The sequence below is a fragment of the Pimephales promelas genome, chromosome 18 (assembly GCF_988280905.1).
Source record: "Pimephales promelas chromosome 18, fPimPro1.hap1.1, whole genome shotgun sequence".
Taxonomy (NCBI): Eukaryota; Metazoa; Chordata; class Actinopteri; order Cypriniformes; family Leuciscidae; genus Pimephales; species Pimephales promelas.
The window spans coordinates 8,552,116-8,579,681 of record NC_142786.1 but is presented as its reverse complement, the minus strand read 5'-3'; the positions used below and the strand labels follow the sequence as shown (position 1 = coordinate 8,579,681).

The following is a 27,566-nucleotide window of genomic DNA, read 5'->3' as shown; positions in this document are numbered from 1 at the left end:
ACATACATTTTTAGATGATTTACCATACAAAACATATATTTTATATACAGAAAATATACAAATAAATAAACCCATAATTCAAATGAAAATCACTTGAGATTTCAGAGTAAATGCACATGTTACCTATTAAAATTTTTTGGTATAAGACAGTAGGGGTAAAATCTTAGCCCCCCAAAAAAACTTATTCTTCAAAAAGAATAAGTAATTTTGCCAATTTTTTTTAAAAATACATCCTCTCTACCTAATCAAAATCTTGACATTTCTTTATAACAAATAATGTTGCTTCAGATATGCTTTAAATGCAGGTAAATGTAATTCTATTTTATCCTTAATTTTAAAAAGATATATTTTTCCAACTAATATATATATATATATATATATAAATATATATATATATAATTACTTTTTTATCGCTTGTCTTATTTATTTTTTTGCCAACCAAAGGTCAAAGTTGGAGATCGTCCATGCAACGTTATCAACAGCACCTCCACTGAGATTAACTGCCAACTCAGTCCTGACAGCGGAGCACCAGTGGGAATCCCTTTATCCATAAGTGTCAGAATCAACAACCTTGGCACCGCCATCCTTTTGATGCCGAAAGAGTATGACCGCAGATTTGTAGTTCTACCCGTGGTCGATTCTGTCTTTCCCTTGGTGGGCAGCACCACAGGCTACACACGACTCTTCATCTCTGGTTCTGGGTTCTCGAACGGCTTAGTTACGGTAGCAGGCAATCCATGCAAAGTGGTTTTCATGAACTACACCCAAGTGGTGTGCGATACTTCTCCATCTGCGGCCCGCAGGGGAAACGTCGCCGTTTACGTCAACTCCATCTCTTCCTCATGCAGTTTTGATTGCACGTTTCAATATTCCGACTCCATTGCACCGTACATATCCGCGGTGTCCCCTAACTCGGTTACTGGAAACGCCACCACCGTTGAGGTCACTGGCAGTGGATTTGGGAACAACTCTGCTGATCTAATGGTAACTGTGGCCAACATCCTGCTGGAAGTCACAAATGTAACTGATAACAACATCACGGTTTTAGTTGGTGCGCTTCCCGCTGGCACACACGTCCTACAGGTGGTGGTCATGAGAAAAGGTCTCGCCACTGGAGACGCCACCCTGACCAGCATAGCTCAAGCCAGCGTCAACCCAACATCAGGCAGCATTGCTGGAGGAACTCCACTCTTGATCACAGGAAATGGCTTTGTGGCAGGAAATACAACCGTGAAGCTCGCTAACTCGCCCTGCAGGATTTTAGATGTGACTCCAGACACAGTGAGGTGCATGACACCTCCTCATCCAGAGGGACAGGTGCAGGTGAACATTAAGGTGTTTGATGTTGTGTATCCACCTCAACGTTTCAACTACTCTAGGGGACAAACTCCAAACATCACCTCTGTTAGTCCTATAACAGGTACTAACATGCATTACATAAAACATATACATATATATATATATATATATAAAATGTGGTATTTACTATGGACTGCTGCAGTGATTACATATTTTTGTAGGCCAACCCAAAAGTTATCATTACCCTTTTTCCCTTGACAAAAAACAAATTTGATTTTTCCATTGGCTTTTGGATTATTGCATAAATTAATGTCTATGTCCAACAAAAGTTTGGATTCTTACTCATTTTGTTCATCATGATAATTTCACAAGAGGCACGAATGTAACCAGAGGTAAAAAGCTAAACATAGGCTTTAAATGGTTGCGTGACTTCAATGTCACCACCATTAAGCTTCAGAATTTTCTTTTGGGTCTTTATTTAAAAAAACTAAAACATTTTTGATGAGTTTACCTGTTTGGTTTGACGATGTTTAATGTCTCAGACAACCTCTGTTGTCCCATTTAGCTACTTGTTAGCAACAGCATTAATCAAGACAAGTAAAAGCTTTTAAAAAAAATGACAAGGGTGATGTATTTTGATGATGTTGTAGAATAAAACATGAAAATATCTTGAGATTGTGTTAACCACAGACCTTATTTTAAGCATTTAATCGAAAAAACATTGTCTTCAGGATGTGCTAAAAAATTAACTCATTTTCAAATTTTGGTTGAAAATGAATTTACTCAAGTTTTGGTCTCAAAAATATACGTTATCTCTTCAACACTCTATTGAACTGTTGAATATACCAAACACTTCATTGTAATACTACAGACGTAATCCCTTCCTCGCAGGTTCGGGTGGAACAGAGATCACCGTCTCTGGCTCTGGCTTTGGCACAGATGTAGCTCTCGTCTCCTTCGAGATCGGCGGTGTGGCTTGTAACGTGACATCCATCACAGATATGCAGTTGCTGTGCACTGTTGGAGAACACGCTGGAGGAACTTTCCCAGTCATTTTTCACCATCAGGTCAAAGGTCATGCCTTGACCCAGTCTGTCTTCACCTATGAGCTGTTGCTGACAGGGGTCACACCGAATGAGGGTAATCAAAAACACTTTCTCTAGGGCAAAGGATTTGTCAATATGGACAGAATATAACAAAACTGACTGGCAAAGTTTCAAACCTTGTGTAAAATTTCAGAAAACTAGGAAAATAAATTTTACAAAGAAATGTTACATGGAATGTTACATGCCGTTACATGGAAGTGTGAACTTGTGAATTGTCATTCTATAGAATATAGATATTATAAACCAAGTTAAAACTAATAACATTTAACTTTTTTAAGGTGGTATAGGTGATTGTTACTATGGATATTCATATAATGAATATCCTTTATATGAAACAAGAGGTGGGAAACGTAAACAAAGACAACAGGAAATAATGACAAGCAAAGTAAAAGAATCCATGAAATATCCATGAAAATTAATCTAAACAAACAGATGACTATAATCATGACAGTAACATTATAAATGTCTTTGCTTGCGCATTTTAACAATTTAATCAATCCTTGCACAATAAGTAAAAATTAATTTCTTTCCAAAAAACAAAACAAACAAATAAAAAATAACAAGGAAAAACACTTAATATACTTGTTGTTCATGTTAATCAAACTACACACTTCTTGGCCACATTTACCACATATACTTGGACAGGTTGCGTGATGTCCTCATCATGGAAAAAACAAAAAAAAAATAACTTTCAAATAAAGATGATTAAGAATTTTGTACAGTGCTACCAAGAGCATCAATCCAATCAATCAAACTTCAAATAATGATTAAAAACAAAAATAGTTGTTAATGTTAATAATTTTGCAAACTGTCAGGCCCATGAAGTTTGCGGTAATTTTAGGGACTTTTGTTTTGTCTAATTAAAACTCAGGGTCCTGACGCTGGATACCTTTACATAGTTGCTGTCATATTCACACAAAGTAACTACACAAGTACACAAAAACTACAAATTAATAAGACACTACATGATGCCTTTGCTCTGTCTTGCTGTAGGAAGTTACGCCGGAGGAGCTGTTGTTGCCATTCAAGGCTCTGGATTTGACCCAAACATCACAAGAGTCCTTATCTGTAACAGAGAGTGTAACATGCACCTGCAGAACTCCACATCTACCCAGCTGAACTGCGAGGTCCCACCCAACAATGGCATGTGTCAGTTTAAAAGCACTGTGAATGTGTCTAGAAATGTTCATTTAGCAAAGCTCAATCCATCAAAGCAATTATATCTATGTTTGAACTCCCAGTCCAAAGATTTTCCGCAAAAGTAAAACCAGAAATGCTTTAACTGACCAGAAGTCAGTCAATGAGAGACGATGACAAATGTGACAGCTCGGAAACAAGTCACAGACGAATAAACTGAAATAAAGAGTAAGAGTCTGCCTGCTTGTATCTTAATGAATGCTTTTGTCTCTTGCAGGAAGTGAAGCAGAGCGGGCCTGCACAGTCATAGTGATGAATGGAGGTGACACCGCCAACCTCACGAACAGCTACACTTACAGATCCTCTCTGACCCCTGTTATCACCACCGTTTCACCACGCAGAGGGGGAACCGCTGGAGGCACCAGACTCACGATTACCGGTTCAGGTTTCAGGTGCAGAACAGACCGGATTTACATTGTGGCTGATTGTCCTCCAATCATGCTTGGATACAGTGTTCATTGTTTACTTCAGCATTATTGTTTCTAAATATAACATTGATGTGTTGTACAGCCAATAGCAGATTAATTTTAGTATTATTTTATACTGTATATTATTATATTTTTATTCATATTTTGAATACGTTTTATTTTTAATTTAGTTCATTTTTAATTTTTTTTTTTTGTTGCTTTTGTCATTTTTATTGTTTATATATATATATATATATATATATATATTTTCTTTTTCTTTTCAGTTTTAGTTATTTATTTCAACCTAAACTTATTTCAGTTAGTTGACAAAGCATAATTTCTCATTTTTATTTTGTTTAAAAGGTTAGTTCACACAAAAATAAGACTTAAGTTCATCTTCTGAACTCTGAAATATTTCTGTCCCTCCATTGAAAGTCACCCAAATCTCTTGACGATAAAAGTAGACCATACAATTTGTACACTATATCTCAAATCTACTAAAGCCTATTGAGGATAAAGAAATTATGACAGAATACTTTTACTTACTTTCTCAAGTTCACTGGCTTTTGTCTCCCCCATCTCTCCTGTAGCTCAAATGTCAATGAAGTCACCGTCACAATCGCAGGGTCTGTCTGCGATGTTCAGTCAGCCAATGAATCGCAAATCATCTGTGTGACCAACTCTCAGAGCAGATCCCAAGAAACTCAAGTGCGAATCCAGCTGGGCAACAGAGGAATTGCCAGAATGGTAACGTCAAACGTGTCATAAATATATTAAATAATAACAATAATCACATGTATCTGTAATATCAATAATATAATAATGTCTGTCCACTCTCTCAGAATAATGCTACCTTCTTCTACATTGATGTATGGTCATCTCCCTATACATGGGGTGGTCTCTCCCCTCCCGAGGAGGGCATGTTTGCAGTAATCACTCCTGGCCAGACCATCCTTCTGGATACCAGCACTCCAGTTCTTAAGATGCTCCTTATCCAGGGTATGCTCTGTTTAGACAAATGCTGCCTTTATTAAACAAAGCCTTGGTACACTTACACTCACAGTTACTGACTGTGAATGTCTTTTTTCCTATTTAGGTGGGCGACTGATTTTTGATGAGGCAGATATTGAGCTGCAGGCAGAGAATATTCTGATCACAGATGGTGGAGCGCTGCAGATCGGAACAGAGCAGGCCCCCTTCCAGCACAAGGCCATAATCACACTGCATGGACACCTGCGTTCTACAGAACTTCCTGTCTATGGCACCAAGACCCTGGCTGTCAGAGAAGGGGTGTTGGATCTGCATGGTATGTAAATAAACAATACTATTATTAATATATGAGGTCAGTAAGATATTTTTTTAATTAATACTGTATTCAAGGCAAAGATGCATTAAATGCATTAAAAAAAGGATAGTAAAAGCATTTATAATGTAACAAAAGTTTTGCATCTCAAATAAAGGATGTTCTTTTGAACTTCCTATTCATAAAAGAAAAATGCAACTGTTTCCTCAACTGTTCCCAGCATTAAGAATAAAAATAATAAATGTTCCTTGAGCAACAAATCAGCATATAAAAATGTGACACTAAAGACTAGAGTAATGATGCTGAAAATGTATCTTTATTTAGAGTTTATTTAGGGTCTATACATAACCACATACATACAGTACATGTGTATGCCTTATGCTGTCGATTGATTCAATTTTTTTCTGTAATTAATCACTTAATCATGATTAATCACACCTAACATTATTTGTATATTATAGTACATCACATTGGATCTCCAAAATAATTTACAACATATTTGTTTAAGGCATCATTTTGATAAGCACTACGAATGAAGGCCAGCATCACTAATACCGGTACTTTTTTTCCCCTCAATTTTAGCCATTTGTAGCCTTTCAACATTAAAGTATAACTGAAAGTTATCAATTTTACCATTTAAAAATAACTACTTTAATTTAATTGAGCTTGAAACAATTTTCACATAAACACATTGTAAGCTAAGCTGTACCTTTAATATATCAGGGCTCAACGCTAAGGTTTTTTTTCTACTGGCCCAGTTGGGCTGGTTCAGATTTTTACCTGCCCTGGTAAAATGCACACAAAAAGGTTTTTTTTTGTTTTTTTTTTTGTTTTTGACCCATGTAACATTGTTAAAAGTGCTTAAAATTTAAAATTTCAGTCTTCACTGCATACAGTATAAATTGAATATAGATTAATCAAAAGCTACAAAAGTTATTCAGTCAAGAGCAGTGAGTGATTTTTCTTTGTCTTTTGTTCATTGATTAATATAAATGACAGACAGCAGCAGGTTTATCAGGCTGTTGTCTCGTTAAGACCTGACGCACATGGTTCTTTACGTTCATTTAAAGGAGTAGTACACTTTTAAAAAAAAACTTTTGCTGATAATTTACTCACCCCCATGTCATCCAAGATATCCATGTCATTCTTTCTTCAGGATTTTTTTCCATATAATGTACTATACTGGTAACCAAACAGTTCAAGGTCCAAAAGACAGTTTTAGTTTCAGACCCTTTTTGATAAGGGTGTTATCAAGCGAAACGATTGCTCAAAAAAAAAAGTTTTATAAGCTCAAATGGTTACCTTGTCTGACGTGCGTTCGTGACTCTCGTGTTCAAACTCGTTTATCAAAATGAACAAATCTTTTTTCGTGTCATTTGGTTTATTCAACGAATGAAATGAATGAATTGTCTCGGAAAAAGATTCATTCATTTTGATGAATGAATGAATTCATTCATTTTGGTGAATTAACTTCATTCATTTTGAGTTTGAACAGGAAAGTCACAAATGTTTTGTGAAGTTTTAATATGCAGAAGTGTAAACAAGATTTGAGGGCCTGTTTTCCAGTGAATGCACTAATAAAAAATTTTACTGACCACAAAATTTTGAACGTGCAAAAATTAAATAATCAGCAAAATGCATAACCATAAACTTTGAATAGTTGTACCAATAAACATATCTACTAATTTTTTATTATTTACCTTTTTTGTCTGTAACTTGACTAAAGTAACAGAGACTTCAGAGGGTACTGCAACTGAAAGCCCACAAAGTAAAAAAAAAAAACAAATGAAGCTATCCTCACAAATATAGAGATGACCTACTGTACATAACATTCCCATAAGGCTCATTTAATTCAGAAAGCCCCTTTGTGAAATTTCACTGATGCAGACACCATAGTGCGTAATCACTTCCCTGCAGTGAGAGGTTTTGTTCAGGGCTTAACTACAATCCTACTTCTCCAGGAATCCCTGTCCCTATGCCGTGGACTCGCCTTTCTCAGACTGCACGAAACGGCTCCAACACGTTGACACTGATGGATGCCGTCACCTGGAAGACTGGCGACGAAATTGTCATCGCTTCCACTGGCCATAGGTATTGATGCACCACCCAAACCTACAGCAAAATTTCAGGTTGATTTAATTGAAGCCACTGACTTGCTACAGAAACTGAACTACATCAGTGTATGAACAAGGGCAAAGGAAATGTTGCAATTGTTCTCTAAAAAATGGTCCCAAATTAATTCATTTAACTTAAAAAAATATATATAAAAAACATTTTTGCATTTTTAGATGATATCATTTGATTTGTTATTGGGGTAAAACATGAATTTTTAAACTTACTGTTTAAATTCTTCTTGCTCAAATTGTATAAAATTGCTATAAAAATATGCAAATAATGATGCAAAAACATTATCAGTGCTAATGCTAATAACCAAAAATGTGTTTTGACTGAATTCACAGACACAGTCAGCGTGAGAATGAGTTGATGAGAATTGCCTCGGTTTCAGCTGACGGTAGGACCCTCACTCTGACCGAACCACTGAGATACACTCATCTGGGTGTGTCTGTCACACTGCCTGATGGGACAGTTTTTGAAGCGAGAGCAGAGGTGGGCCTTCTTACCAGAAATATCGTTGTCCGTGGATCCAACAACATGGAGTGGAACGATCAGATTGAAGCTTGTCCTGATGGATTCAACACAGGTTTGGATGTTATTTCCTCAGCTGTGGATGGAAAGACAAACAGATAAAAGACATTTTAGCAAATTATATGAATTATTTTGCTTACAGGGGAATTTGCCACCCAGACTTGTTTCCAGGGTAGGTTTGGAGAAGAAGTAGGAAGTGACCAGTTTGGTGGCTGCATCATGTTCCACGCACCACAACCAAACCAAAATTTGGCAATTGGCAGAATTGAATATGTCGAGGTAAACATTCATTTTGCTTCAAAAACATTTGTTTCAAAACTCTTGGAGACATTTAAGACCATTTTTTTTTCCAGGATATTCAATCACGTTTGTCATTTTCCTCCTTCAGCTCTTCAATGTTGGACAGGCGTTCCGTCTGGGACGCTACCCAATCCACTGGCATCTAATGGGTGATGTTAAGTATAAGTCATACGTGCGTGGATGTGGCATTCACCAGTCCTACAACCGTGCCATCACCATCCACAACACCCACAACCTGCTGGTGGAACGTAATGTCATCTACAATATCATGGGTGGAGCCTTCTTTATTGAGGATGGCATTGAGACCGGCAACATTCTACAGTACAATCTGGCGATATTTGTAAAACAGAGCACTAGTCTGCTAAATGATGATGTAACTCCAGCGGCATACTGGGTCACCAACCCTAATAACATCATTAGGCACAATGCCGCGGCAGGTGGGACACATTTTGGCTTCTGGTACCGCATGCATGATAATCCCGATGGCGCTTCTTATGATCCCAACATCTGTCAGAAGAGAGTTCCACTAGGAGAGTTCTTCAACAATACGGTGCATTCACAGGGCTGGTTTGGCTTGTGGATTTTCCAAGAGTTTTTCCCAATGCATGGTGGCAGCTGCTGGTACTCTACACCAGCGCCAGCGGTCTTCCGCCGCTTCACTTCCTGGAACAACGAGAAAGGTGCCGAGTGGGTGAATGTAGGAGCGGTTCAGTTCAGCGAGTTCCTAATGGTCAATAATGAGAAGGCAGGAGTGGAAGCCAAGAGGATCATCCAGCAGTATGTCAGCGGATGGGGACTGAATGGAGGAGCGGCCGTGGTCAACAGCACTATGGTGGGTCATGTGGATGAACTGGGGCTGGGGAGCGACTACTGCACCGCTCGTGGTGTTGTCCTGCCCCTGGATGATGGTATGAGCGTCATCAACACCAAGTTTGTGAACTTCGATCGTCCATCGTGTGCTGCTGTCGGAGTGGCAGAAATAGTTGGAACCTGCATGTTCCGCTGTGGAGGCTGGAGCGCGAGGTTCAGTGGGATCCAGTTTCATCAGTCGCCCAACAAGGCCTGGTTCAGATGGGAGCATGAGGTGGCACTAGTAGATACTGATGGGTCCCTGACAGGTATAGAAACATTAGATATTACATGATAACTTGAAAAAAATAAACTTTTATCTGTGTAACAATATCTTAATGGATATTGTTTTAGCTTTATTGGCATGGTAAAACTCAAACTTTACACTGACAAAGCATTGGTAACATTAACAATATTATATATTTTTGCAAAGGGAACGTTAGCTACAAGGTGGTACCAAGGAATAACCTGCTCGACCCGAGACACTGCTTTCCGGGAACAGAGTGGAGTGTTGGCGTCCCTGCTGCAGTGTGTGACAACACTATTGACTTCCACCGCATGGTCGTCTTCAATCCCTCACCGTATTCACTTCAAGCTAAAGATGTGACTCTTAGCAACTCATTTGGTAGGATGAAATAATCTTGACGATTGAGCCATGAAAAAAAAAATGTGTAGCATACATGTTTCTGAATGTCTAGTTCTTTCTGAATGTACTTTTTTGGTTTTCAGAATGTCCTGTGAACTTTGTGTGTGAAGTTTATGAAAAATCTTAGGGGCCATTCACAAAGAATGCTTTTTTCATTAAACATGAAAAAGGGCAGTAGAATTAAAAAAAATGTTAGGTCTAAAGATGCATTAGTTTCATTAGTGCTTAAGTGGCACATTTTTAGAATGTCATGCGAGCGCAATGGTAAAACACGTCTACTCTAGTGCATGTTTACATACAAAATCAATTCCCCCCAATTATATTTTTTTGTATATTACAATTATATATTTGTAAATAGTAACTACAGATTCCGCACACTAACAATGGGGAGCATTCTGAATTTGCTGGGTTGAAGTGAGCTGTGATGCTTAGAAAGTCTTACTCTCATACCTCTCTTTAGGAACATGCATGCTTCCTTTCCTTCAAAAACTTGTGACCCACTCATATGGCTGGATGGCAATGCTGCCCACCGGCCAAACTTATAACTGGAACTTTAATGGTGCTTCCCAAATCACTAGCATCTCATATGATGGAACGGTCTACGGTTTTCAGGTAAAGTGTGCACACTACACATTACTAAATAATTCAATACGCTTTCAAATGAAAATTTACAAATTCTCGTTAACATTTACTTTGTTATATTGTTGCAAACCCATTTACTGTTATTTATAATATCTGTTCGACTTACATCAGGGGTTTAACTATTTGCTGTCCAGGAGCCCTAATTATAATATGCAATTTAATTTCATATATAAAGACTTATTTATAGTATATGAGAAAAATATGTGTATAAAACTTGTTTTAATAAAACATTTTTTTGTAATATGTATATCTACATTTCTAGTAGTATTCATTCATTCAATTCAGATTTAACAATAAATTGATTTTACATTTGTGGCTTTTAGCATCACAACCCCTTGGACAATAAAACTATGCTTTTAATTACTGTATTTTCAATCCAAAAAGGTTGTTATTTAGCAAGTCATTTTTTTTTTCTCTCTTTCTCCATGACAGCCAGAAAATTATATAATCATGAATCACAACCTGACTCAGACACCTGACATATTCCACATTATAGATGACAGGAATGGTTCCTCCCAGCCCCTGAACCACACTGTGAATGTAAATGGGGACTGGTACTTTAACGAGTCATCCAGAAGCCTCTATTACATGGGTAAAACTACTTGTCTTTTCACCCAAGACATATATGCTTTCTTTGTTTAAAGGGATACTCCACCGTTTTTCATATTAAACTATGTTATTCCCTTAAGTACGAGTTGATACATACCTCTGCCGTCTCAGTGCGTGCAATACAGTTACTCGAGCATTGTAACTCGACCTAGGACAGTGACACAAAATAAAACGTTGCGCTTTTCTAAGCACGCTTTTACACGCTTTTCTAAGCGTGTAAAATGGATAACTATATTGTATGCTTGGGAGTAGACTACTTCACTGAGTCGAAGTGCTCCCAAGCACTTGCTGTGGTATTCCGGCATACAATATAGTTATCCACTTTACACGCTTAGAAAAGCGCAACGTTTTATTTTGTGTCACCGTCCTAGGTTGAGTTACACCACTCGTGCAATTGTATTTAAATAGGGAAAACATGGGGGTTTTTGGTCGCTTCTCTGGTTGGCCCATATTGAATGAACTGGGCTAGTTAAGTAGTTAAGTCTCGCGTGCCAGAGCGGTTGAGTGCCCGGACTGAGACGAGAGAGGTATGTATCAACTCGTCTTCGTTAAGGGAATAACATAATTTTAGGGCTGCACAATTAATCGAATTTGTAATTGCGATTACAATTATGGATGCCACAATTATGTAATCCTTCAAAGGCACAATTATAAAAAGTCCACTTACATTATTCTGTGTGCTTAAAATGTGTTTTTTTTTACAGCTTATCTTAAGGGTTTTTTCCCCCATTGTTTTAATTTTAGTTAGTGTAACATTATAATTATAATTAGCATTAAAGCAACACTGTCTAACATTGTTTACTTAAAATAATGTTTCCAAAATCTTATCAGTGGTTCATCAAGTCGTAACAGGGTGAAAGGTACTTCTGCCGTCGCCTGACAGGGTCTGTTTCACTTTTACTGGCACTTTGTAACTTCGGGGTTCGGGTAGGAACCCGACCACAAAAAGAACTACAAAATTCGACTGCTTTACATCAAGCACTATATTAGTCATTATTTAGTTTTTCTTCGTTTCTGATGTCGCAATACATCATCCTTTCATGAAATCATGTAACATACTCTACCTTGTCTGTGGACATTATTCATTCTAAAGCCGGTGCTGGATAAACAGCGAGCGTGCGTGCGACGGTATAGGCTAAATTATTTACGACAGTGGCAATGGACAATTTCGTTTCCAACCAGTAGGGCGACCAAAGAGGAAAAGTTACTTGGTGTTACTTTAAACCATAGAAAAGCATTAAACGTTTTTCAGGAGTTTTCAGCCGTTTTATTTTGATATAACAATTTGCATGCAGTCACTTTGAACAATGGCATAAAGCTGTTCAAAACATCATTCAATGTAAAATCGCAATTATAATTTCAAGGCAATAATTGACAATTATGATTTTTGTCATAATCGTGCAGCCCTACATAATTTAATATGAAAAAACGGTGGAGTATCCCTTTAAAGAGGACACATACAGTATCATGCTTAAAGCTGTTCAGTACTATGCAAAAAAATTAAGATTTTGAGTTCTGTGACTACAGTGTCTGGAAGAGACCACGTGACTAGCCGGAGGAGGAGGAACAGTGTGGACCGCTCAGCTGTAGACAGATGGTTGAACTTCGGAGTATATCAGTGTTACTATCCCCGCTGTATTCAACCTATCCCTCCACCTGATCCTGTAATCAATCCTATCCCTCCATCTGGTTCTGAAAACAATCCAGCCAACTCAACTGCCCACAGACCTGCAAACTTCATCTATGTGTATGTTAACACACACACGCTAAGCACTTTTTTCATATAATGATAATAATAATACTTATTATTATTATTGTGATTTTTTGTATCAATTGACCTTGCTAATAAAACATATGTTGGGTTTAGTCTCTGGTCAAACACATCGTTCTGGCGGTCAAGTTCAGAGAACAACTTCAATGTGCCACAAGACGGCTCTGATGTGATAATTCCAGCTGGTAAGCATCTCTAATGTGACAAATCTCAAGCAAAGACAGAGAAAAAGCTATTTATCAATATGGTATGTTATTTCATTAAAATTTCCCATCATTTCTCGAAGGCATTTGGATGGTTGTGGATGTTGTAGTCCCCTCCCTGAACAAGCTGAAAATAGTTGGAGTTCTGGAGATTCCAGACACAAACAATGCCACCAGTAATGTCTCTCAATATAATAACATTGTTCTGAATGCCACATACATCTCCATTCAAGTAAGCACAAAACTACATTCAAATGGCATCTTTCTGCTATAGACATCTTAGGATTATTACACCAAATCAAGACTCTTCCTGTGTGCTAATTTCACATCCTTCTGTCCATACTAAAGACACTAACTCAATCTGTACATGTTCACTTGACTCAATCAGGGTGGACGTCTGATTGCTGGGTGGCCTGATGAACCCTTCAGAGGTCAGCTGCAGATCATACTGAGAGGAAGCCATTCCACACCAGACTGGCTGTTACCCTCTGGACCAAACCAAGGGTCCAAAGTTCTAGGTAAATCAACAGGAATAAAAATAAAGAAATCTCATTATTGATTGTATATGCATCAGAGAAGTTCCTCTCAATCGTTTGCCTACTTAAAAGTGTTGATTTGAGTGGAAACATTGTCTTCCAGGTGTGTTTGGATCTCTTGACCTTTATGGTATGCCACACAACGTGTATCACACTAAGCTGGCTAACACATCCCAGGCAGGAAACAGCACTCTCTCTCTACAGGAATCTGTGGACTGGAAGGTCAGAAGCTTTATAAAAACGTAGACCTTAAGATAATTATTTAACCTCCTGATGTTATTTGATGATGCCATTTAGATTTCATGCATTAGTGCTCTGAACTGTTATCGTTGTTTGAATAAAACACTTTTATTTCCTCCAGGTCGGGGAGAAGATCCTGCTGTCCACCACCAGCTATGACCCTTGGCAGACAGAAATCCGCACCATAACTGCTATCTCAGATTATGGCCGCACACTTACTCTGGATCAGCCTTTATCATTCACACACATCGGTTAGTCCCCTAGAGATTATAGATATTGCCATATACATATAAGTAATTACTACATTTTTTTAAATATAGAAATACATACATAGAAAAACATAACTTATTTTATAAAAAGGATAGTTCCGATCCTTGATTCTGATTGGTTGAGCCACGTTCAAAGCCATTTTAAATTAGTTAACAAACATACACCTGTGCCCGTTTTACATTGTGTTGCTTGGCAACCCAATGGAACTATTTGGAACTCCGCGTCCACGTCGTGACTAGCAATGACCTATAGCTGTTCTAAATTCACTGTAAATCACGGCTTCACGGGGCTTATTGCTTTATTGAATGTATTTGGTCACACAGGGGAGAGCTACAGTGTGCCAGCTACTTCAAGAAGTTATCAGCTTGCAGGAAATGTGGCTTTACTGACCAGGAACATCAAGATCATTGGTCAGGAGTATCCAGAAATGTACACACAGTCTTATGGAGCCAGAGTGCTGGTGGGAAGCTTCTTCAGTGGAGGGATTGATTACAGAGGTATAATCTTTAAAAATTACGTACATTGGGCCACATTAATGAAACACAATTCAGGAGAATCTCATGCAAATCCACTTATATATATATGAAGAGTTCAGATGCAAAAGCCTCTAAATGCCATTTGCAATTTTCTTCTTTAATGATGATTTTTGTCAAACTTGTATATTTAAGTTCAGTAATTTCACTTAAATAACAATTAATAGGTAGTTATGATTGCCATTTGAGTGAAATCACTGAACTTAAATATAAAAGCTTGACAAAAATCATCATTAAAGAAGAAAATTTCAAATGGCATTTAGAGGCTTTTGCATCTGAACTCTTCATATATTGATGCATTCAATTAGATGAGACATTTTATGTACTGTACATTTATGTACAAATGTATCTATGATTTTTAGTCATGGTTGTGGTTTAATTACCTGGAAGATTGGAGAAACCTGAAAAATAGTAATGTTTTGTAGTTTTAATAAAAAAGAATCTTGTAAGCAGTCATATTCAAAGAACTTCATGTCAAAATGATATTTCAAAATGATAACATCACTTGCTAATCAGACCTTTTCAGCACAATGTAAGTAATGAAAACTTACTAAAGTTGATGATTATTTGCCTCACAGGAAAAGCCCAGATCAGAAATGTTCAGTTCTACCACACCGGGCAGGAAGGATGGAACGACCCGTCAGACCCACGTTACTCTCTGGTGTTTTATAATCTGGGAGAGGTGAGAGAAAGTCTTGATCCAGTACATGTCCATTCCAGAATATCACAAATATTCCTTTCAACTTCTTATTGTCACGATATTTTTAGGTGGTTGGTGAGTCTTACGTCAAAGGATGTGCTTTTCATGACGGCTTTGCTCCTGCTATTGGTGTTTTCGGAACTGACGGACTGAGTATCGATGATAATGTGATCCATCACACCGTTGGAGAAGGTGCAGATTCAATGGCTATTAAACACTATTAAACCAAATATAATCATAATGAGTTGGGTAATATGATTTAGCACTTTTCTATTCTGCACTTTTTGTTCCAATTTCCCAGGAATCAGAGTCTGGGGTGACAGTAATGCTATCAGGAGGAACTTGGTTACCCTGACACTGTGGCCTGGATCATACAACGGCAGAGCGGAGGAATTTAACTTTGAATGGAATGCAGCCATTGAGGTAACCCTTAAAGTAACATACTGTGATCAGATGATACCATGGTACTGTTCTAAAACATGGTAGAGAATTATTACCATATTAATTAAAAAAAAAAATCATTGTGATGGCACTCCAAGGTACAAGAATGGCATTTTACATGTTCAAAAAAACATAGTTTTATTATGGTCAATCATCAAAAAATCCATTTTATTATTGGCTGATAGATTAGTACTAGATACAGAACTGATATATTAGTGTTGATGTTGTAGGTGAGTGAGGCAACCAATGCAATTCTTCAAGGGAATATTGTTGCTGGCTATGAACGAGTGGGATTCCGAATTGATGGTGAACCATGCCCAGGTATAGAAGCCAATAATTATTTTCAAAAATAAAATAAAACTATAACACTAGAAAAATTTGAATAAAACACATTAAAACAAATACATTAAAAGTTTAACTTTATTACTAATTTGTTCATGTATTCCAACAATATGTCAAAAGAATCTCCAAATTCAGTGGCTCAGTGGAGTGAGAATGAGGCACATGGCGGTCTGTACGGACTCTACATGAATAAAGATGGACTTGCTGGTTGCTCTCAAATCCAGGGGTTCACTGTCTGGAGGAGCTTTGACTTTGGCATTTATGTTCAAGTAGGATAAATGATCTGCAAACTTCCTACTATAATTACAGTACAAAGCCAAGTTTTTTATTGGTCAGATAAATTGTTAATTTCTAGTTATACAGATGCACTGTACTGTTCTGGTGAGCATTCCTGTTTTCTTCTCACTTCAAGGTATCAATGAATGTGTTAGTTTCTAACGTGAGCCTGATTGATAATGGAATGGGTATCATGTCTCTCATCTACAGTCCTCCCTCGCTCAGCCACACATACTCTGACAAAATAGTCCGTGTACAGGTAAGGATGCACTATATTTCTCTTCGGTCAAAACTAAAGGCCAATTTAGACAGTAACAGACACCTTGTCGGGTCAGTGTTTCCCCTTTGGCATATGTCGGCTCTCATTTCTGCCTATTGAACATTTTTGAATTGGCATTTATTGGTCTTGGAAAGTTTGTGATGTTACATACTTTAATCTGGTGACTGTCAGCATTGGTTGACATCTCTCAGTGCAGTGTTAATTGGCCTTAAAAGAATAAAGGACTTTTACCCTGTTCATTTTTTAATAATTTTCTTCAAAAAATCATCTCTACAGGGTGCCCTGATTGTGGGCAGCAGCCCTAACTTCAACTGTTTTGACAGTCTGTCCACAACTATGACCTATGTTATGCTCAGCAAGAGCCACAGGGCCCCTCGCCCCCCCAATGGTACAATGCATATTAAAGAATCATCTATGCACTACTGAATAAATGTATTTAAAATAACTTATCCATTTTCCGTACTTATTCTAAGCTCATTTTCTCTGTGCAACAGGTGGAAGGTCTGGAATTTCCTGGCCAACATTTGAATCTAACCACAATAATGCACCACAAAAGCCTCACACTGGACTGATGAGCTACAACGCCATAGCTGGTCTAATGGCTGTCTCTGGTGAGTCACATTGCTTCAAAATGTCCCTCTTCAGTTTAAAACTTTCATAATACAAACAAAGAGCATCTATTTACACTGTTTCTATTTACAGACACAACTTTTGTTGGGTTCAAGAATGTGTGCTCGAAGGAGACAAATTACATGTTCATGACCAACCCGGGAAATGAGGATCTACAACATCCAATCAGTGTCGAGAGGATAGCCATGATAAACAGCACAGAGGACGCTCTGGCATACATTCATCGGCCTGATCTGGGGTAAATCAAAAGCTTAGGTTACACACCGTTAATTAAGGATGTGCGAGATGGTCCACTAAATTGTATTAAACATTCTACATCTGAAACGGAAAACTAAATCATTTAATTTTAAATGAACGAGTGGAGTGCCCTCTGGTGGACAACCAGGGCACTCCAGCTGGTGATCGTGACAGATATTCATATGCAGATGTTTTTGACTAACTTCTCTGGAGTTGGTAGACTAGTCAGTTTAAATACTTCTACATTAATGAAGTTAGTCGTGGTGCGCATCTCTACTGTTAATAAACTATTACTCCCGAAAAAAAAATTCTGAAACATTATAAGAATGACAATGAGACAATGTTGGGATGACCAAAATGACTGACTGATTTTTTTTTTTTTTCACTCTTATATCTCAGCAAGGTGAACCCATCAGATTGTGTGGACATGGACTGTGATGCTAAGAAGAAGACGATGTTGAAGGATCTGGATGGCAGTTTCCTGGGTGCAGTTGGAGCAGTGGTGCCCCAGTCCGAGTACGAGTGGAACGGGGATCGCCGACACGGACTGGGCGATTACCGCATCCCCAAAGTCATGCTCACCTCTCTCAACGGCAGCCGGATACCTGTGAATCAAATCGCTCCTTACAAAGGTACAGTATTTACAGTGATCTAAGAGAGAGAACTTGAAATGATGGAGCTGCTTTTAACGTTTGACGCTGTTTTACCTGTGCAGGAGTGATCAGAGACACCTGTACATACATGAACACCTGGCAGAGCTACAAGTGCTTTGGGCTCAACTATAGGATGCTGGTCATTGAAAGTTTGGATGCAGACACAGAGACTAGGCGTCTTTCACCTCTAGCCATCCTGGGGGACAAATATGTGGATTTGGTGAATGGTATGACTCTTATCCACCATCTTATACCGCCCCCTTTCTGCTTATATAAAATAGGATTTTATATAAGCAGAAAAGGTTTCATTGTGTATTGTTGAATTTTAATCTTACTGTAAATATCTTGTTGTTCCAGGCCCACAAGACCACGGCTGGTGCGCCGGCTACACGTGTCAGAAGCGAGTATCTCTCTTCCACGCCATTGTGGCCACTAATAAATCCTTTGACATCTTTTTCACCAGCACAACACCACAGAAGCTGAGACTTATGTTACTGAATGCTGGACCTACAGAGGTTAGTTAGATGGATTATGACAATAGACTATACTGACCTATTAGCATCTTTTGGTGATACAACATTTTGAATGATAAAAGGCATTTTAGGATTTTATTATTAGGTATTATTCTGCATTATGTTATTAAAAATATATTATTTTATTTCCATTTTGTCTTCTAATTTATTTTAACTTTGTAACTTTGTGTATCTTTTAAATATTAAAAATAAATTGACTGATGGATCAATATCAATCAATTATATGTATTGATTGATACATACATAATATATACACATATATACACACATAATATAATTATATATGTAATAATTTATAATAATAACATAATGTATTCATAATAATGTATTCATTTATTAACAGATGTTATGTAAAATAATATAGTAATTAAAAAAAATAGAATTGATTAGTTTATTAATGTATTAATGTTACTATGCATGTTTTTTTTTTACATTTTTGTTAATATTTTTATTATTTAAAAGCAACAAAATACGATCCAGAAAATTTGAGCTCGTTGGAAGTGAATCCTAAAATAAATAAATAACCACATTATGGTCAAAATATATCCAACACTGCATCAAAATAAATGTGAACGCAAACATGCAATTTTATCGAAATACATATATTTTATATATATACATATATATAAACAAGTGGGTACGGAAAGTATTCAGACCCCCTTAAATTGTTCTCTCTTTGTTATATTGCAGCCATTTACTAAAATAATTTAAGTTATTTTTTCCCTCATTATTGTACACACAGCACCCCATATTGACAGAAAAACACAGAACTCTTGACATTTTTGCACATTTATTAAAAAAAAAAACTGAAATATCACATGGTCCTAAGTATTCAGACCCTTTGCTCAGTATTTAGTAGAAGCACCATTTTGATCTAATACAGCCATGAGTCTTTTTGGGAAAGATGCAACAAGTTTTTCACATCTGGATTTGGGTATACTCTGCCATTCCTCCTTGCAGATCCTCTCCAGTTCTGTCAGGTTGGATGGTAAACGTTGGTGGACAGCCACGGAGTTGTTGTAAAGCCACTTATTTTAGCGGTGTGCTTAGGGTCATTGTCTTGTTGGAAGGTGAACCTTCAGCCCAGTCTGAGGTCCATAGCACTCTGGAAAAGGTTTTCGTCCAGGATATCCCTGTACTTGGCCGCATTGATTCATCTTTCCCTCGATTGTAACCAGTCATCCTGTCCCTGCAGCTGAAAAACTGCAGTGGATTGCTGCAGTGATGGTTGACTTACTACAACTTTCTCCCATCTCCCGACTGCATCTCTGGAGCTCAGCCACAGTGATCTTTGGGTTCTTCTTTACCTCTCTCACCAAGGCTCTGCTCCCCCAATAGCTCAGTTTGGCTGGACGGCCAGCTCTAGGAAGGGTTCTGGTCGTCCCAAACATCTTCCATTTAAGGATTATGGAGGCTACTGTGCTCTTAGGAACCTTAAGTGCAGCAGAAACCTTTTGTAAAAGTTTTTTGTAACCTTTTGCCTTGCCACAATTCTGTCTCTGAGCTCTTCAGGCAGTTTCTTTGACCTCATGATTCTCATTTGCTCTGACATGCACTGTGAGCTGTAAGGTCTTATATAGACCATTTCACAAGATGTAAACAACACTGGTCCAGAAGCACTTCCTGTTTCAGTTTTTTAACACCACATAAAAGCTGGGATAAAATACAACCAACAGAACATTTAAAACTGAATCAAAAAGTTAAACAAACATCTTTAAGATGTTTTCTTTACATGTGAAATAAAGAAAACAGTTACAAACTGAAACAGGAAGTGCTTCTGGACCAGTGTTGTTTACATCTTGTGAAATGGTCTATAGTGTGGCTTTCCTAATCAAGTCCAATCAGTATAAACAAACACACAGCTGGACTCAAATGAAGGGGTAGAACCATCTCAAGGATGATCAGAAGAAATAGACAGCACCTGAGTTAAATATATGAGTGTCACAGCAAAGGGTCTGAATATTAGGACCATGTGATATTTCAGTTTTTCTTTTTTAATAAATGTGCAGAAATGTCAACAATTCTGTGTTTTTCTGTCAAGATGGTATGCTGTGTGTACAATAATGAGGGAAAAAATGAAAGATGGGATGCTGTGTGTACAATAATGAGGGGAAAAATGAACTTAAATGATTTTAGAGAATGGCTGCAAAATAACAAAGAGTGAAAAATGTAAGGGGGTCTGAATAGTTTTCCGTACACACTGTATGTGTGTGTATGTGAGTATGTGCGTGTGTGTATCGGTAATTATTTAATGTTTTTTTTTTTTCATGTTTCATTTATTTTTTTGTTTTAACTTTTTCAGTAGAAACTTAACTACAGTAATATTCTGTTGTTCTCAGGCTGTCAGGGTTGCTGTATTTTACTCAAACCCTCAGCGGCTGGATGTGTACGTTAACAATACTTTGGTTGGTCCAACAAATGCTGAGTGGAATGCTGGTAAAACTGACTACACTCTGCGTGAGCCAACTTATACAGGTAGAGTACAAACACAATGATGCACAAAATTCAGGCCAGCAGATCATTTTTGTGAAAAAACACATCACAATTGTTACTTTGATTCCTCTCTGTGCTCCTCAGGGCAATACGTTCCTAGTTTCAACTCCAGTCACGGCTCCAACTTCTTTGACCAGGACTACAAAATGCTGAACATACTTCTTCGAGGCTCAGAGCCGGTCCAAATCCGCACCTCCCCGGTTTTGTTCCTGGCCTTCAACCTCCCAGCCATGACTGAGGCGGAGTTCTTCGGGACAAAACTCATCAACAATCTAGCTTTACTCCTGAAAATACCGGCGAACAAGATTCGAATTACCAACATCGTCCGTGAGGGTACTAATGCGAGACGGAGGCGCTCGACAGGACTGACGGTGCAGGTGGAGATCAGGGAGCCCCCTGTTCAAACATCATCCACCAACAGCACCACTGGTGAGAGCAAGAATTATATTAATGACAAATACAACATTTAGATCACAATACAATGTCTTAATATTTATAAACCATCTGCAGAAGACCAACAGTTTGCGGCCCTGAAGAACATTGCTGACGATCTGGGCCGCGCTGCTGTCTCAGGCAATCTGAGTGAGTCCATCGGCTTCGATGTGTCATCCCTGGGCATCATCCCTCCTCCACCCTCTTCCAGTGACTCCACCTGGAACGATGTAAGATGCTAATCAATCACATGACCAAACTCACTAATATTTTAAAATGTTAAGATGATCCCAGCATCTGGGAAATTTTAATTGCAAGATTATACAACAAAGCTGATATTTCAATCAATATCCTGGGTTCAATACAAATTAAAGCGAAAAATCCGGGCTACTGTGAAGCACTTACAATGGCAGTGAATGCAAGTTTGTACACTGTTTTTAAAATACCTCATGTCTGAAAGCTCATAACATTACGAAAATAATTAACTTAAATTTTTGACCTGTACCACCTGAAATTCTGACCTTTACCACCTGACTGCTGCAGATTAATTTTGTCTTGTTGACGTAGAAATCCATAAATCCAAGTCAGAGAGCATGAACAGCTCTGGTTAGACGGTCACGGGTTGCCATCTCGTAATGACAGTTACGATGGCATGAGAGCAGCATAAGCTCATTGTTTTGGTTCAGGAGGAACTATAAACTATAACATTGAGGATCGAGTTTCGACACCCCTGCTGTACAGTAAAGCACACAACATGCTTTTCCTTATTTGAGCTGTAACGGTTTGTCTCTCAGGTGGCCACTCAGGAGGTGACCCGTGAAGACCAGCAGGTGGAGACGGTCAAGACGGTATCTTCTCTGAGGGTGGCGATACAGCCAGTGGCCGGATCGTTCCCCGGACCCCTCAGCGTGCAGCCCAGCATCATGGCTCTGGATGCAGCGGTAAGATTTCATAAAGGATTTTTGATGTAATTATTACTTGTTTGCCCTCTTCCCACCCTCTACACTCCCACTTTTCCACAGCTTTATACACCCATTTGTTTAGTCTTTTTTAGATGTTAGGTGTGAACAACCAGTGCTAACACTAGGGGGTTTTATGAGCCTTTAATTAAGAACTTATGAATTATTGGTGTAACGCTACCTAGGTGATTGATTACTATGAAACCACACCTGGTATCGAATAAGCAGGGCATCTTTTTGTGTGTGTCTGTTTCCAGGGTGACTGTGTGTCCGTGGGTGTGACGAGTCTGACCATCTCAGCTGTACTCAAAGATGCTAACGGGAATCCAACAGAGGGGCTTTACGGAAACACCACCATCCCGTTCAGTGGCTGCTGGGCCAATTACACTGACTTAGCCATCTTCACAAGTGGTGGGTCGTCTCTATTAGCCTTTATGATTTGATTTTTTTTTAAATGTCATTTGTTATTTTAAGCATTTACGATAATTTCTCTCTCTGTACCTCTTCTAAAGGTAATAACTTGAAGTTGGCCTTTAATCTAAATGAATGGAAAGCTGAGTCCAGATCTTTTACGCTCAAATCACCTACAACGCCATCTTCTGTGGTCATCCCTATTGGCAATGGTTTCCCCAGCGTCTCGTCACCATCTGTGTATCTGCTCATATTGTTGAGTGGTTCACTCCTGCTCAGGGGACTCTAGAACCAATGAAGTGCACTCTTATACAGGGGACTCTAGAACCAAAGAAGAAGTGCACTCGTATACAAATGATATATATGACCTTCAAATATATCACAAATATATCAAATATAAAATGATTTAAATCTTTTTCTATTACTTTACTTTGGAATATTACACATTTATATGCTTTCTTATATACTCAATAAATTCAAATTCTAGTATACTGCTTTTGTCTGCATTCAATTCTTGAGCATATAGACGCCAAACATTTCTATTTAAACATTTTTTTATCTTATTTAGTGCACAATAACCTTTCATCTATGGCATTATTTGGATGCGCACAGACATCAAGAAACAGCATATGAATCTCAACAATGGTGACACTCAAACAAAATATCCAGATAATCAGATGAACTCATGAGCTACAAAAAAATCTAAATACTGCCATTGATTTCATACAAAACAGAAATGAAATAAAGTAAATCTGGTCATTAATAATTGAAGCTGATAAAGCTGTTTGAGTTGTTTACTCATCCTCTGCTGAGATCTTCACAGGTTTAATGTGCTGCTATGCATGCAAGTTTTGTTTTGATTAAATCTAAATTAATTGACTTTCTTCAACATGAAATATGTACTTTGTACCAAGTTTTATAAAAATCATTTTCATAGACATAGAAAATATTGGTTAGGGTAAGTTATTTATTTTTCATTGGTTCAGGTTATAAATGTGAATATAGCTGTGAACCATTACCCTAATTTTTTTTTTTAATTGGATGAATGAAAATATTTTTTCAGTGAACATAAAATAGAATGCTTTTTCATGAGTACCTTTACTAGAATTTATCATGTTCTAATTTATCATGTATTTATTGTGGTAATCTTTGACTAACTTCTTGTAGAATTTGTAGGCCTAATGGATAATCTGTTAAGGGTGTTTTCCCCCTCTAGAGATATATATTACAACTGCATGTTGTAGCTATTTTTCTGCTATTTTTTCATAACAAATGCACGATAAAATGAAGAAATAAGTCTTAACATGGCCTAAGGATTGTAATGAGGAGCCATCAATGGTCTTACCTTAATTATGTCCTTATTGTAAAAAAATGATATAGTTAAACAATTACAAGAACTATGTTACTTTTTCATTCAGCCAAGAATCAAGAGCTTTATGGATCTTGAATTATTGTCTGAATAACACGTTTCACCGCTAGAGGGAGGTAAAGTCCAGGCTACTCAATCCTGACACTGACACCTGCAGAACAAACCAAGGGGGAAAATAACACAATCTGTCAATCACAGTCACGATTTTTCATTTTTTTTTTTTTTTTTTTTCTTTGTTTCTCATAGTCTACTCAGCAGTTAGATCCATATTTATGTTATGCGATACTGCCTACTTTGGCTCTGATTATAAAAAACTTAGCCTATCAATCAATAAAATATACCTTTCTTAGACACGTTTTACTGTTAAAATCAAGCATGTTAAATTATAGGGACATGAGGGAGGACAGTAGGCTAATATCTTAAAGCTGGGTAGTATAGAGTAGAAGTCTTGTTTGGATTGAGTGGGAGCTAATAATGTCATGACGGTACTTAAGGAGGCTGTTCTTCAGAGGGAGCTGCTCAGTCTGCGCTCCTCCACACACACATGTGATGTGTTCCTGTTTTTCCCCTAGCAGGTCCTTCTTTTTTCTTGTGCATTTACAAGATGTGTGCTTGTGGAGTGTCTGGGATATTTTTGACTTTTACTTTTCTTTTGCATTTTCTGTGTGTTCACTCAATGAATCCCGTGTTTCTAAACGGCTCCAAAGGGATGAAAGTGTCCAGGTCTGCGCCTGCTGATGGACACAGAAGAGCCAAGCACGGCAAAAGTTTATTGTCAGCATCACTGTTATCTGGAGCCATACAGTCACAACGGGGGATGAAGGATGCAATTGAACCTCATGATTACATGATCTCCATCTACAAGACATTTTCCGCGGCTGAAAAACTGGGACTGAACGCGAGTTTTTTCCGCTCGTCAAAAGCCGCAAACACTATAACGAGTTTTGTGGACGAGGGCCAAGGTTAGTTATTTGATTTGTTTAGTCTGACCTATAGGCCTAACTTTAGGTTTCATAAATGTCTTTTTTTTTTTTTTCAAATTTGTTTGCCCATTTTCAATGAGTGTCAGAATGAAAACAGCAGGTGCGTTTAAGATAAAATCTCCCAGAGAAAATGCGGTTATTTCGCTATTAGATTTTGGCGATAAAGTGGCAAAGAAAAAATAATAATCCTCCTGAATGTTAAATAACTGAAAAAAAAAGAGTAATTGTACTAAAATATGTTTGTTTATAGGTAGGTTTGATAACTTTGGCTTTAAAATATGATAGAAATTCCATTATCATTCTTTTCTTTTTTCCTTGACAGAATAAAAACATTCGTTTTACATTCTAAAAATGTTCATATTAACAAATCAGTAAGAAAGTCAGGAACGCTGTAAAAAATAATATTTTCATGATTTGTAATCACAACATTTTTTTCTTTTGTCAAATCAACTTAAATAATATATGTAGTTCAGATAACATAATATTTTGAGTTTATGATGCTTAAATCAATCTCCTTCATTGTAACTCACTTTTTCCAGTTAATGAACTTAAAATTTTTACAGCAACCAGGTTACTTCATTTTTTAAAGTTAAACCAACAATATTTTTTTACAGTGAGTAATTTGTCTTTATTTATGATGTGTCAAAATAAGTAATAGCTAGCAGCATATATATATATATATATATATATATATATATATTTAAATGAATATATTCCTAATTATTTTATTAAATGTGCAGTTACATTGTAATTACTCAAATAAGTATGAGTAATATTAATCAACTTATTTAAATGTACTTACTGTAGAGTTATGTTTAGGGTTAATAACTTGTAATAATGCATAATTTACTATTATTACTAGTAAATGCATGTAGTAATATGTAACTACTTCACCTTAAAATAAAATGTTACTCTACCTTATCTAAAACTCCAAGTAATAACAATAATAATAATTAAAATGTAACTTCATTTTTAATCTAACTTTTACAACTTTTTATTATATTAAAAAATGAAATCTCAGCTTAATTGGTTGAAAATGTGTTCCTCATCTGCATTCACACTTTTTCCTCTCTAACTAACATTGTAAATAAATGTACAGCCACTGTATGTGTGCTCTTTTATTCCAGATGACCTTTTGAACTCCCCACTGTGGAGACAGAAATACTTATTCGATGTGTCAACCCTTTCTGAAAACGTGGAGCTCTTGGGTGCTGAACTGAGGATATACACAAAGATCTCCGGGATGTTCCGAGCATCAGAGACGGGCCCAGTGGAGATACAACTGCTCTCCTGTCAGTCACACACTGTGCTTGACTCCAAAACCTTGGATCTGGAGGATGCGCATAAACCAAAATGGGAGGTTTTCGACGTATGGGAGACTTTTAAGGAGCGTCAGCACCACTCTCACGGGACCCGCTTCTGTTTGGAGCTCAAGGCGACGCTAGATAATCCTGAGAGGGAAATCGACTTGCAATATCTTGGATTTCACAGACATGGCCGCCCGCAACTAAAGAAAGCCATACTGGTCGTTTTCACAAGGTCAAAAAAGAGACAAAGCATTTTCTATGAAAAGAGGGAGAAGATTAAACTGTGGGGTCTGAACAGTCCTGGGAAGGAAAAAGGACCTCACTTGAAATCCCGACGGAGTAGACGGACAACTCTACCCAGCCGCCATGGCAAGAGGCACGGCAAAAAGTCCAAATCTAGGTGTGGCAAAAAGCATTTGCAGGTGAATTTCAGGGAGTTGGGTTGGGACGACTGGATCATTGCTCCATTAGACTATGAGGCGTATCACTGTGAGGGCATGTGTGACTTCCCCCTCCGCTCTCACCTGGAGCCAACCAATCACGCCATCATACAAACTCTAATGAACTCCATGAACCCCAGCAACATGCCGCCCAGCTGTTGCGTCCCCTCCAAACTCAGTCCCATCAGCATCCTGTACATCGACGCTGGGAATAACGTCGTATACAAACAGTACGAAGATATGGTGGTGGAGTCTTGCGGCTGCAGGTGATGGTGCGGTTCAAACTTATGATTGTAAATAAATCAGTTGTGTGAATAAGTGTCGGACTTGCTCATGTGTCTTCAACACTACGGTAAATAATCCTGTAAAAAATGGTAAACTACTGGCAGCTGTGGTTGCCAGCATCATACCGTAACTATACGGTGTGTTACTGTTTTTGTGTTAGAGCATATAGCTGTTAAATTAAAGTTTTATACTGTAGATGACAATACGGTATTTACCAGTTAATTTCAAAAACAGTAAC

At 37.7% G+C, this 27,566-nt stretch overlaps 2 protein-coding genes across 2 annotated transcripts in view; both read left to right on the top strand.

Annotated features, from left to right (window-relative positions):
- LOC120483726 (fibrocystin-L) overlaps positions 1 to 23,422 on the top strand; it is a 44,165-nt gene extending 20,743 nt beyond the window's left edge. Inside the window, exons 37-75 of the mRNA XM_089122744.1 lie at positions 445 to 1,420; positions 2,191 to 2,439; positions 3,399 to 3,548; positions 3,820 to 3,994; positions 4,600 to 4,756; positions 4,852 to 5,008; positions 5,106 to 5,315; positions 7,274 to 7,403; positions 7,772 to 8,013; positions 8,101 to 8,237; positions 8,347 to 9,376; positions 9,541 to 9,732; positions 10,214 to 10,365; positions 10,828 to 10,987; positions 12,532 to 12,751; positions 12,872 to 12,960; positions 13,062 to 13,210; positions 13,367 to 13,496; positions 13,618 to 13,736; positions 13,876 to 14,005; positions 14,348 to 14,521; positions 15,136 to 15,239; positions 15,326 to 15,449; positions 15,559 to 15,680; positions 15,929 to 16,019; positions 16,161 to 16,309; positions 16,453 to 16,575; positions 16,873 to 16,984; positions 17,091 to 17,207; positions 17,299 to 17,464; positions 17,863 to 18,095; positions 18,179 to 18,343; positions 18,474 to 18,631; positions 20,989 to 21,124; positions 21,227 to 21,571; positions 21,653 to 21,804; positions 22,369 to 22,515; positions 22,791 to 22,944; positions 23,046 to 23,422. Coding sequence (XP_088978870.1) covers positions 445 to 1,420; positions 2,191 to 2,439; positions 3,399 to 3,548; positions 3,820 to 3,994; positions 4,600 to 4,756; positions 4,852 to 5,008; positions 5,106 to 5,315; positions 7,274 to 7,403; positions 7,772 to 8,013; positions 8,101 to 8,237; positions 8,347 to 9,376; positions 9,541 to 9,732; positions 10,214 to 10,365; positions 10,828 to 10,987; positions 12,532 to 12,751; positions 12,872 to 12,960; positions 13,062 to 13,210; positions 13,367 to 13,496; positions 13,618 to 13,736; positions 13,876 to 14,005; positions 14,348 to 14,521; positions 15,136 to 15,239; positions 15,326 to 15,449; positions 15,559 to 15,680; positions 15,929 to 16,019; positions 16,161 to 16,309; positions 16,453 to 16,575; positions 16,873 to 16,984; positions 17,091 to 17,207; positions 17,299 to 17,464; positions 17,863 to 18,095; positions 18,179 to 18,343; positions 18,474 to 18,631; positions 20,989 to 21,124; positions 21,227 to 21,571; positions 21,653 to 21,804; positions 22,369 to 22,515; positions 22,791 to 22,944; positions 23,046 to 23,233 — 7,914 coding nt within the window. The 3' untranslated portion in view covers positions 23,234 to 23,422. The remainder of the gene's footprint in view (positions 1 to 444; positions 1,421 to 2,190; positions 2,440 to 3,398; positions 3,549 to 3,819; positions 3,995 to 4,599; positions 4,757 to 4,851; positions 5,009 to 5,105; positions 5,316 to 7,273; positions 7,404 to 7,771; positions 8,014 to 8,100; positions 8,238 to 8,346; positions 9,377 to 9,540; positions 9,733 to 10,213; positions 10,366 to 10,827; positions 10,988 to 12,531; positions 12,752 to 12,871; positions 12,961 to 13,061; positions 13,211 to 13,366; positions 13,497 to 13,617; positions 13,737 to 13,875; positions 14,006 to 14,347; positions 14,522 to 15,135; positions 15,240 to 15,325; positions 15,450 to 15,558; positions 15,681 to 15,928; positions 16,020 to 16,160; positions 16,310 to 16,452; positions 16,576 to 16,872; positions 16,985 to 17,090; positions 17,208 to 17,298; positions 17,465 to 17,862; positions 18,096 to 18,178; positions 18,344 to 18,473; positions 18,632 to 20,988; positions 21,125 to 21,226; positions 21,572 to 21,652; positions 21,805 to 22,368; positions 22,516 to 22,790; positions 22,945 to 23,045) is intronic.
- A 1,495-nt stretch (positions 23,423 to 24,917) lies between these two features.
- On the top strand, positions 24,918 to 27,313 carry gdf6b (growth differentiation factor 6b). The gene is made up of 2 exons (XM_039679005.2): positions 24,918 to 25,275; positions 26,424 to 27,313. Exons 1-2 carry the CDS (start codon positions 24,918 to 24,920, stop codon positions 27,311 to 27,313), a joined length of 1,248 nt encoding a protein of 415 aa, XP_039534939.2.
- The last annotated feature ends 253 nt before the right edge of the window (positions 27,314 to 27,566 follow it).